At 33.0% G+C, this 12489-nt stretch overlaps 1 protein-coding gene across 1 annotated transcript; it reads left to right on the top strand.

Moving 5' to 3' along the window:
- Window positions 1-575: 575 nt before the first annotated feature.
- Window positions 576-11328, top strand: LOC134263788 (uncharacterized). The gene is made up of 7 exons (XM_062746166.1): window positions 576-961; window positions 6880-7082; window positions 7302-7410; window positions 7567-7843; window positions 7986-8140; window positions 10199-10298; window positions 10578-11328. The coding sequence occupies exons 1-7, from the start codon at window positions 737-739 to the stop codon at window positions 10781-10783; spliced, it is 1275 nt and encodes a 424-aa protein (XP_062602150.1). The 5' UTR covers window positions 576-736; the 3' UTR covers window positions 10784-11328.
- Window positions 11329-12489: the final 1161 nt, after the last annotated feature.

The raw sequence follows: 12489 nt of genomic DNA, 5'->3' as shown, positions 1-12489 counted from the left end.
GCATAAATTTCTTTTTAAACCCACCTACATACATGTATAATAATGATGTCAAACATCTTTACAATAGTTGAATCAATCATGTAGGTTAATCAATTTAATTTCATATCTAATCCAAAGTTCTTTTTATTTTTCAAAACAAAACATGTCTTGTACCCGTATAGGTAACCCAATATCATATCATGCAATATAACTTGATCAACCTCAAGAACGGAACTTTTAGGATAAACAGGAGATAATTGAAAATATTGTTATCTACTTGGACAGAAAAAAATCTCTATAATGTTTTTTTTAAGATTGGTAAATGACATTTAAAATCAGAATAATACTGTTTCGAGGTTTAACCCGTAAAATCATATCTTCTGATCTCAAATGTGAGAACAATAAACTTATGTTAGACAAGTGTAAGTGGTCATAGCATATATCATTGTAAATGCTCGATTCAAAGTCTGCGTTTGATTTACGAATGTTTGATCCCAGTTTTACTGTGCCCAAAGGTTAAAACTTTGGTGTGAGGAAATAGATTTTTAAGGAATGATGTATTCACGTGTAGATCATTCAAGGAGTTATGATTGTTAAACACGGAAGTACATTCTATCTAAGCTCATTACAAAACTTTTGAGTGGGGGATAACAGGAATTTAACTGCATGCGAAGCTTTAAATTCCCTTTAATCCCATAAAGGTGATCACGGTAGAACAGACAAATTTCTATGATAAATCGAACGTGTAAATTAAAGCATGGTGGACATAACATCACTATCGTGGACATGTAAGGTGGAAGGCGACCTATCGCCGGTGTTTGACGACTATTTCTCGTATATGACCACCCCTTCACCAGATGAGGTGCTGACTACAGGGGAAAGATCATTCAGTATCCCAAACGAGGAGAGCAAAGACGATGCGACAGACGAAGTGGATGGTGGTCTCTTCAGCTGTTTCCCTTCATTCACAAGGGGAGATTCGGTAATATTTCATTTTATACTAGTACCTTAAGTGAAATCATGAGATGATGTGAATTTAATGCCCTGTTCACACGGAGAGTTTAATTCGAATTAAACATTGGTTTACTGCGAATTAGCTTCGCTTGGCGTTCACACGGAGAATTTAATGCGAATTAGTTTACTTCGCATTAGTTTACTGCGCATTAAATTACTTCGCATTAGCTCCGTGTGAACGCTAAGCGAAGCTAATTCGAATTAAATTTTGGGGCATGCGTAATGGCAAAATTAAGTCAAATGCGTCATGTCGGTGGTCAGCTTTAAGTACTTGTGCTATTTTTGAGTGAAAAACTAAGAAAAAATGTGTTAATCACTAAAGTATGTCCCCAGACGCTGTGACATTATGTCAAATGCATCTGCTTCTGCATAAGGTGACGTGATTTGCAAATGACGTCATAATAGCCTTCCTCACGCCTGACTGTCGAAGAAGTAAAATTTTAATTCGCATTAGTTTACTTCGCATTAGCTGTCGTGTGAACGCAATTTAATTCGCATTAGTTTGATTCGCATTAGTTTACTTCGCATTAAATTACTGCGAATTAAACTTGTCGTGTGAACAGGGCATAAGGTGATTTAAAAAGAAAAGTCCTTTTGTGTTTCATTTTATTTCTTGTGCCCTGAGACGGAGAGTTTAATTCGCAGTAAATTAATGCGAAGTAAAGTAATGCGAATCAAACTAATGCGAATTAAATCGCGTTCACACGACAGCTAATGCAAAGTAAACTAATGCGAATTTTAAAAATTTTACTTCTGCAGCCCGGCGTCAGCACGGCTATTATGACGTCATTTGCAAATCACATCACATTCTGCAGAGCTGATCCATTTGACATAATATGTCACAGTGTTTGTACACACATTTTCATGATTAACAAAATTTTCTTTAGTTTTTCACTCAAAAATAGCACTAGTACCTATAGCTGACTATGGACAAGTGGTATTTGACTAAATTTTGCCATTATGCATGCGTCAGAAGTTAATTCGAATTAGCTTAGTGTTCACACGGAGCTAATGCGAAGTAATTTATGCCCTGTTCACACGGAGAGTTTGATTCAAATTAAACGTAAAGTTACTGCGAATTAGCTTCTCTTAGAGTTCACATGGAGAATTTATTGCGAATTAGTTTAATTCGAATTAATTTACTGCGCATTAAATTACTTCGCATTAGCTCCGTGTGAACGCTTGAGCAAAGCTAATTCGAATTAAATTTTGACGCATTCGTAAGGGCAGAATTAAGTCACAGGACACGTGTCAGTGGTTATACATAGGTCAAAAATTGAGGGAAAGTATGTTAATCACTAAAATCAATGAATACCTGTAGCCACTACATGATGTATCAAAGATGGATCTGCATACATGACGTGATTTACAAATGACGTCATAATAGACTTACTGACGCCTAAATGTAGAAGAAAATTTCTAATTCGCATTAGTTTACTGAACGCTGTCGTGTGAACGCAATTTAATTCGCATTAATTTGATTCGCATTAGTTTACATCGCATTAATTTACTGTGAATTAAACTCGTCGTGTGAACAGGGCATTAATGCGTAGTAAACTAATTCGAATTAAGGGGGGACCTATGTCGTTCTACGTCAAAGCAGCGTTATGTGACGTCACAATAGCGACGTTTGGTTTTTTTTTCCGCAGACTTTTGCAACTGTGATTATAGGCATAACATTGTTATAAAATCAAAAACGTACACAGTTTACAACAAGAATTTTTTTTATCATTTATATTTATAACAGTTTTATTTGATTTATGGAGTTTGTTAATATTAGAATTCTCTTATGGTTGATAATTCATAGCAATTTCAGTGGTAAAGAAATATCTCCATGATATACTGATATAAAAGCGCCAAAAAATATAAGATAAAATTCAGCAAAGAAAGCGCCTAAAATCAGGGAAATTTGTTTAATTTCATGTTTACCATTTATTGTATTTCCTTGATAAAACTAACAAAAAAATCAGAAATGTACTTGTACCTGTATTTACTTATTGATTTATAGTATATGTAGATTTTATTGTATAAAGTCATTCCTAGGTTTCATTTAGGTGTTGGTTGTTGACGGGGAAATTGGGGGGGATGATTAGAATGAAGAAGAAAAGAGTTTATTTGTTTAAATTATTTCTAATCAAAACAAAATACTCGTTTTTTGCAAAATAGTTTTATATTCAGATGTTTGTCAGTGCTTACTTACCTTTTTTTTTAGTGCAAAAAGGTCAATATTAATGACAAAAGAGTACGAAAATAAAAGAAAACGTCATATTTCTCGTTTATTTTATCATAAAGGTATATTTTTTTCTTTGTTAAAATAAAGAGAGGGGTCATTTCTTTTAAAAAATATGAATTACAACATTTTCACACAAAGACTTTTTAAAATATTACCTGTTATGCATGTCGGAATTGTAAAAAATACGACAAGAAAAACGGGGTGATACTTACATTGTGCTCATTTATAATTTTTCATGCGCAATGAATTGCAATGAAATTGCCTTCATTTTAAAGATTTAAGTCATATAAATGAAATACCTGTTGATTTCGAATGTGATTTGACATTTTTGGTTCTTTTTAGCGCATATTTGGAGTAGAACAATAATGTATGAAAATAATCTATTTTTAGCATTTCACACTGTTTTTGCACGTGATCCTGTGTAAAAATGAGCATATAGAGGTATTGTTTTTAATACCTAAAAATTAAGAGCAAGTGGCCAGGAAGGAAATGTCAAAGTTTTGAAAATTTCACACAAAGACTTTTCGGACATAGGTCCCCCCTTAAACTAATTCGCATTAAATTCTCCGTGTGAACGCGAAGCGAAGCTAATTCACAGTAACTTTACTCTCCGTGAGAACAGGGCATCGAAATCTAGCAACGTATGTATCATTTAATAGAAAATCTTCGCAATTATTTATTTTCAATTTCAGATTTCATGCCCTGTTCACACAACGAGTTTAATTCGCAATAAATTGATGCGAAATAAACTAATGCGAATGAATGCCCTGTTCATACGGAGAGTTTAATTCGAATTAAAGGCTATTTTTGAGTGAAAAAATAAGAAAAATTTTGTTAATCATTGAAATGTGTGCACAAACACTGTGACGTTATGTCAATGGATCTGCTTCTGCAGAAGGTGACGTGATTTGCAAATGCCGTCATAATAGCCGTGCTGACGCCGGGCTGCAGAAGTAAAATTTTAATTCGCATTAGTTTACTTCGCATTAGCTGTCATGTGAACGCAATTAATTCGCATTATTTTGATTTATTTAGTTTACTTTGCATTAATTTACTGCGAATTAAACTCTCCGTGTGAACAAGGCATAAATTGCGTTCACACGACAGCTAATGCGAAGTAAAGTAAAAATTAAGTAAAGTAAAATTTTAAAAATTCTACCTCTACGGCCAAGCGTCAGTAAGGTTATTATGACGTCATTTGCAAATCACGTCACCTTATGCAGAAGAAGATGCATTTAAGGTCAAGATCTAGTAAATGAAAAGTGCCTACAGTTTTATCAAATTTAAGAAATAAATTCCTGTAATGATGCTTTATAACATTAGCTTGGTCAAATAAGGTGTTTCGGGGCAAAATTTTTAGGAAAACAAGATGAAAATCCATACTTTAAACTGTCATTTTCAATGAAAAATTAAGAAAACCAGTCTTCAATATGGGAGTTTTTTTCCATATCATACTAAGAAAATGTATCCAGATTGCCTACAGTCTTTCAGAAAACGGTAATTTGTATCTTCTGAGTCTCTTTTTTAAGATAATGTCAAATATAATATAGGTATCGGGACTACTTTTTACATAGTTTCCAATTGAATTCTATGAAAATACTCTATTTTCTACATAATTCTAAGAGCCGTAAAGTTCGGGAAAAAGAAAGTTGAAAGTGATTATGACGTCATAATGGATCTAGCACCAAAAAGTTAGTCTAGGGACATTTACTAGATCTTGACCTTAACTTAAGGTATGTCACTCGTGAAATTTCCTAAATCAAGGATTTTGTGAGAAGTATATTTTGGATAAGTATTCATATAATAAGACTCTAAATCGCAGAGAAAATAGGGGGTCACTGTGTATCTTACTGATCTATGGTACAATTACGTTGACCTTTTTGCACTTAAATTTCAACTCTTTGGTTAATTACTTTAACCTTTATCATATTTTACTAGATGTTACGTTGGCAAAAAATGTAATCTTATTTTACGTAAAATAGTTTGAATAATATTTATCGTTGAACAAATTTTGCTAATTAATGCGCGTAAATTATTACGTGACTAAAAAACAACATATTTGGGGGTATTGAAAATCTAAATAGACAAAAAAATATTTTCTTTTACGCCACCTCTGTTGATTTTTCCGTGAAATCCTGGCTTACGATTGGTTGAAGTCTGTCACGTGAAAGCGGTGGATTACTTATACCCGGTCAGTTGTAAATCCATACCCGGTCAGTAAATCTATACCCGGTCGATGTATTACGTCACAAACACAAATGGACGTCATAATAGGCACAGTATAAGCGCGATGTAGCATTTATAAGAAGAGAAAAGAATTTATAAACTACAATTAAAACGTAAATGTTTCATCGGTGGGGTAAATTCGTTACATAGTCATTTAGTGACAGGGTATGGGATGATACCTGGTTAGTAAATTTCATACCTGACTCGGCTCCGCCTCGCCAGGTATGAAATTTACTAACCAGGTATCATCCCATACCCTGTCACGAAAAGACTATGTAACTAATAGTATCAAACTTTTTACGACTTAAGTGCTGATCAGTCAAAAGTATCGAGTGGTTTAAAATACCGAAAGAAAAAGTTGGGGTCAGTGATGTTAATTTTGAAATATTGGTCAAAACATATGATTTTCAGGCAAAAAACAGTGTAAATTATCTTGACTTCTTCAACATATCTTCATTTCTAAGCAAAGTTTGTTGAGGGAAGGTGTAAAATTTGTTCTAAAAATATAAATCAAGACCTTTATTAAATATTCGTAGCATATCATAGCGGAAAATATTCCCCGAGTAAAAGTATGTGAGGCTAAAGTTCCAAGACGTTAAATTTAATAAATGTGCAGATTTTCTGCAAAATATCCTTCCACCACAAGAAATAGTTCCTCATAAATCTTGCTTCTTTGTGGATTTTTGAGCAGTTTTTTTTATTTAATATTGAAAAATATACTGTGTTGAATTATGATATGCTATAAATATTGAATTATAATAAAAAGGTTTGAAGTAAGAGGTTCTGCGCGAACTTTTCTAAAAAGCTGACGACTGACCTACCTTAATGTTGCTGTACAACTACACGTGCGTACACCCATTTTAGTGATTAATACAATTTTCCTCAGTTTTGACTCAAAAATAGCACAAGTACTTAAAGCTGACCACCGACATGTGGCATTTGACCTAATTTTGCCATTACGCATGCCTCAAAATTTAATTCGAATTAGCTTCGCTTAGCGTTCACACGGAGCTAATGCGAAGTAATTTAATGCGCCGTAAATTACTTCGAACTAAACTAATTCGCATTAAATTCTCCGTTTGAACGCTAAGCGAAGCTAATTCGCAGTAACTTTACGTTTAATTCGAATTAAACTTTCCGTGTGAACAGGGCATTAATCTCCATTGTTATAATTTGTTCGGAAATTGTAGAGAAATCTAAACTGGTATTGTTTTTTCTCTTTCGGTTAAAAATGTCTAGCTAGTTGATATCTTCAGAAATTATTCAAAATTTCAAAAGAATTTCTTCCTTAACCTTTTTAATTTTTCTATTTATTTGTTCAGATGAAAACGAATACTGAAAACACGTTTTATTTAGATTTAAATTTCCTTTGATTGTGAAGCAAAATTATTTTTAAAAATGACTATAAATAATTTTATTAAAAACAGAGCTCCAGTAGCTCGAGCAGCAGTGACGCAGAAGAGGCAGAGGCGGAGACATTACGTGTAAAGAGGTCCCACTCCGGTCGGCTCCGGAGTTTCTGGAGCAGGAACTATTTGTTCCGTTTGGAATCCGCCTGTAATCCGATGGACCGGAAGGATGTGTATCACGTGGTGAAAGAGGTGAAGGACGTCGCCGAAAAAGAATTAAGGTAGTTATAATTAAGAATTCCATGAAAAGCTTCCTTTTGTTTTATGTACTCTTATTGGATATAAATACTGATTGAGCATATATATTTTACACGATAAACATACACACAATAGTCATGTATTTATTTGCAAAAGAGATATGAACTTTAGGAATCCTAATAAAAATTGGCATCCCAGAAACCAATTATATATATGTATAGCTATAACTTAAATATTTACAGAATCAATGACAGATTGGTAGCAATTAACAACGAAAACACAAAAAACAAATCATTGACAGACGTTGAAAACATGTGGGAACAGCTCCAAAGATGTCCAAAAATTCAACTGGTATGTATTTTCCAAAAGAACATTGGTTACCATGGCTACAATGGTTACCAAAACGGGAATTTTATATGCATATACTGTATATCATTTCAATTCCAAAGAAAAAAGAATTGAATATATCTTTTGACTGTTTTGACTGATTTCTTTAATATTTTGCAGAAAGTTTGGAGATGGTTATTCAGTGAACATGGTCTACAGATATGTGAGGTTATCATAGTATTTTATTCCATTCATCCTGAGGGACGGTACAAAGAGCTATCTGCTAAATCACTTGATGGTAAAGTTCCACGAAGGGTCACAAGTCTTCGCTGGACAGCCTCCAAATTCCGACCTTTTCACTTACGGATCGCTTGTAAAACTGGGATATACGTGTCAGCCCATGTGGAAGATCTGGCGCTGTATGGCGAATCCATCCACAAGCCACAACAAAGCAGATGTAACTCAGAGATTTCTAAGAATTTTTTTTTATAATTATATGTTTTCATGAATTAGAAAAAAATTAAACTAACATATTTTCAACATATTTTTTTTGCATATATGGTGAAATTGATATTTTAGAATAAAATCTTTTCTTCCAGTTCGCTTCATGATCAGGTTCTTTGAGTGTGTGGTAACAAACAAAGATGGGACGTCCGACCAGAGATATGGATATGTAGCAAAATACAAGGAGAATGGAAAATACTTTGACATTTCGTCAATTATCACAGAATCTGCGTCCACAGTTGTTCTTAGGGTAAGACTAGTCAAAGAAAACGGTTAAATCACACATGCCTAGGTATAATAGTATGCATTCACTGCTAGTTAAATATCTAAAGATCTAGCTGTCCATTTGTATTCAACTGCCCATCGATTGGATATTTGAATGATTAAGCAATGGCTGAAGGATTTTGAGATAACGAACAGTATTCAATATTAAAGTCCATATTAAAACAATACAAAATATGAACAGAGCAAACACAGATCTCTAAAACATCAGAGGTGGGATCAGGTGCCATGGAGGAGTTAGCATCCCCTGCCGACCGGTCACACCCGCCGTGTGCTCCTTGTCATGGGCGGGAAATGACGGAAAAATCTGTCGTCAATTCAGCGTGTAAATAATGGCCTTACAATTAGTATGAAAAAAGTCAGTCAGCATTTGACTCAATGATAAATTGTATTTGTTGACAAGGTCATTGCATTGACTAAAGAACTTATGAAATAATGACTTTAAACGAGACTGCTGATATTTTTTTTCATCAACTTGTTTGTCAATAATTTACCTCGTTTTTAGAAATTGTTCATTCGTAGAGCATGCTCTTGTGTATCGAATCAACTGAGATATATAAACGCCGTATGTATGTGATGAAGGTATTTTGCTGCATAAGTAAGGGAAGGTGACGATAGAAAAGTTAAAATCATCGCGTTTATCATAGAGCTTGGCTGTTAGATTACCATTGACGTCTTTTTAAAGTAAAATATCCAAGTATGAAACAGATGTGCCAGACTCTGTGGTATCTTTTATCTCAAGCTCACCACAAAATATGGTATCGACATAGGAATGGAAATTACCATTGTTAATTGACAATACGTCGTCGAAATATCTAAATGTTGAGTTGAAGGACACAACAAGTGTTTTCTTCTTTTCACGCATAAGATTTTGTACAATTCTGCTTCATATGAATACAAGAATATGTCTGCTAATAACGGAGCGCAATTTACCCATGGAAATTCCAATAGATTGTTGGAAGACCTGGTCTTCAAAAACCACATAGATATTGTTAATCAGAAAAAAGCATCTTTTTGATGTGAACTCCAGAGTACTTGTGTGTGCAATCAGAATGTGTTTAAGGTCAGACGTCACGTTCCTCAAATACATCTTTTGTGTTTCTTGGTATTATATAAAAATTATGAATATTTGTCATTATCTTGTGATGTCTACATTGTTTTCAATATGTTTTTAAATATAAGTACATCAAAAATGGTGATATATGCTATTCAGATGATTACCTATATGGGATTTATAAGAAATATCACCCTGTGGTATCTTGTCCAAATGCCTGGTTAGGTACCCTAATTTTTTTTTTAGGAAACTTTTTTAAGTGCCTAGACTTCAATGACAAATTCTTGGGGAAAATTATATATTTTTGAGGAAGGTGTCGTCTGACCTTAAACAAAATAATATTGCATCTGACCAATGACCAAGTAAGTATATTTACGAGTTCAGTTTTTGTTTAAAAAGCAGTTGTCAATGATATCAAAAAGCCTGGACTTTAATTTACCGAGGGGAATTTAACGAGTTTAAATTACCGTGGGGAGTTTATTGAGAGAGCCTGTTTTATTAAGAAAAACTAAGAATTTTTGACACTATCAGAATCTTGCCCTTAAATGAAACACTCTATGGATGTCCAATTCTGTTTCAATATTATTTTTTTTATAAATTTTGAGTTTTTGAATATTTAGAATGACACAAATCACTTTAAAAACATAATCACGTCCCTCCGTGCCACTCAAAAGATATTCAAGGCGTCTATTGTCAAAAATCCAACAATCCAATACGTATCCAACCGTATCTAATTTATTATTTATATAAACACATTTTTATAAACAATTCAACAGTTATACACCATCTCCTTTTTTTCCCTAAAACCAATCTACCTAAATATCCTAATTTTTTGCTAATTATCACTTTTTAAAAGTGCCATTAGACTATTTTTTGATAACTTATTATATGCAACGTAAGCCCGTTCATAATTTTCCATTGATATACAACGACGCCATTGCTAAGAAACTTAGTGTATTTTTCTTTTCTCAGCCACACGTTTCCTTCAGTTCTCTGACACCAGACGAGCGGTTCTTTATAATGTACGAAGTAGAGGACGATGATGACGTATTTGAATCACTTCTTTACGAAAGTAAGTTGTACATTTTTACAGTAAAGCAAACAGATTGTTGGATATTTAATTTTGCTTTTTTAATTCTAAAAAAAAATTGTCACAGCAGATTTATTTTAAATCAAACATGAAATACACCCAAACCATTTTGTACTTAGACAATTCAAGCTTGAAAAACTATATTGAAGGGATTCTTTTACCGTATTTATTTCATTTTTTTATAAAGAAATCTTTTAGCAAATTTATCAAATCAGTAAAATAAAATTAATGCCAAACAATTAAAACAATGGCATATTGTAGATATGTTTATGAAGTTTAACAACGAGACGAAGAAAATAACAATGCAGGAACGACAAGCACCGGGACCATTCTTCCTGTTTCAAACCTTTGTGGCACGTGGAAATAAACAACCACAAGTTGACATAAATTGTTTTTCAGACGGAGGGCGTTTATTTTCATTTGAACCATTAACTGAACCAATCGTTGAGGAGAAGAGTGATCCTTGAAGTGTAAAAGTACAATGTGTCTATAAAACTATTTCATATATGTTAAAATAACTTATAATTATGACGTTGTTTATATAGATTTACAATCAAGATTTTTATCGATTTAATAATGTCAATTAAGTGAGATAGTTAAAACAAATGTTAACGAACAAATTTTACCGATATTCATAATTAGCGAACTTGTTATCCTCAATAACAATGCCAATTAAAATTTAATCCTCGCTAAAATTTCTGCTTATACGAGGGTATATTTATGTTAACAATCGGAATCTTTATTGCATGATACATTGTGCCTTCTAACACAGGATTTCAAATACATTGTAAATAAAACATTAAATTGTATTGAGGTGAAGGTTTAAACAACAATTAAAAGGTTAAAAATGGTTAAATCATGAAAAGAAAAGATGCACTCTTTCGTTTATCTGGTGACTTCTAGCTGTAAAATCAATCATTCGTTTTGAATCCGTCCTCTATCATTATTTTATATTCGTTACTTTTAACCATTTGAAATACCTAAACCCAGAACGTTCAAAGCAATTTGAAATCAGATCCAGCTGACAAAATTGTGAAAGGGGTTTGAATTCATTATTTTGTTGAATCATTGTTTCTCAAAATGTAGGTATTGTATTTATTGATTGCTACAATTTTGAAAATAATCATAAAATTTGAGTACATAGATTAGATTGTCTCTTTTGTTTTCAAATATTGTCTATGATGTCTGATTTAATAAAAAAGATTTTTGAATATGTTTTCTTATGCAAAAACGTCACAGAATGATTATTTGTGCAAGAACCTATTCTGCAGTAGTAAACATTGAGCATGGATCGTGGCATGTACTTCTAGAATGACGTGTAATGGATGTGCAAACTAAAAATACCGGAGATGTCGATGAGAGTTATGACTGATGTATGAACAAACGCATAAATTTTAGAGATCAGAAATTGGACTCGACTGCAATACTTTAGATGGATTTAAGGAAAAGTTACACAATGCTCATTGAGAAGAACTTATTCCTTTGCTTTGGCCTTCAACTCGATGACGTATTGTTAAATAACAATTGTTATTTCCATTCTTATGACAATACGATGTATACCTTGGAGATTGAAATTAATTAAGGATACCACAGACTCTGATACATCTCTTTCACATATATTTGGATATATTTTGCCTCAAAAAGACATTAATGGTAATCTAACAACCAGGGTTTATTATAAACGTGATGATTTTAACTTATAAATCGTTAACTCCCCTTACTCATGCTTTGCAGCAATATACCTTTTATCAGCTTCATACGGGTTTATTCTCTCAGTTGATTCAACTTGAAAGAGCATGGTCTACCTATGAACAATTTCTAAAACGAGGTAAGTTATTACAAATCAGTTGATAAAACAGTCATCATTTCGTAATGATCATGTCAGACTGTCATTTGCAATACTAATTGTTGGGCCATTTGTGACAATTTTACACACTGAATTGTCGATGACAAGGATAAGCCTGATCCAACATCTGATGTCTTGGGGGTCCATTATTGCTCTGCTCCAAATATGTATTGCTCCAAATAAGTACTGTTTCAATAGCTTATCAGCTTGAATACTGTTCGTTATCTCCTTATATTTCATTTAATGTCAGAGTGATCTGCTTCATAATATATTTTATTTTAATGCAATAAGTATTTTGATAACCCGATTACCCATCAACTAGCTAAT

The sequence above is a fragment of the Saccostrea cucullata genome, unplaced genomic scaffold (assembly GCF_032062105.1).
Source record: "Saccostrea cucullata isolate Sc308-1 unplaced genomic scaffold, CSIRO_AGI_Scuc_v1 ctg824, whole genome shotgun sequence".
NCBI lineage: Eukaryota > Metazoa > Mollusca > Bivalvia > Ostreida > Ostreidae > Saccostrea > Saccostrea cuccullata.
Note: the sequence above shows the minus strand (reverse complement) of the source record. Positions and strands in the feature narration are given on the sequence as shown.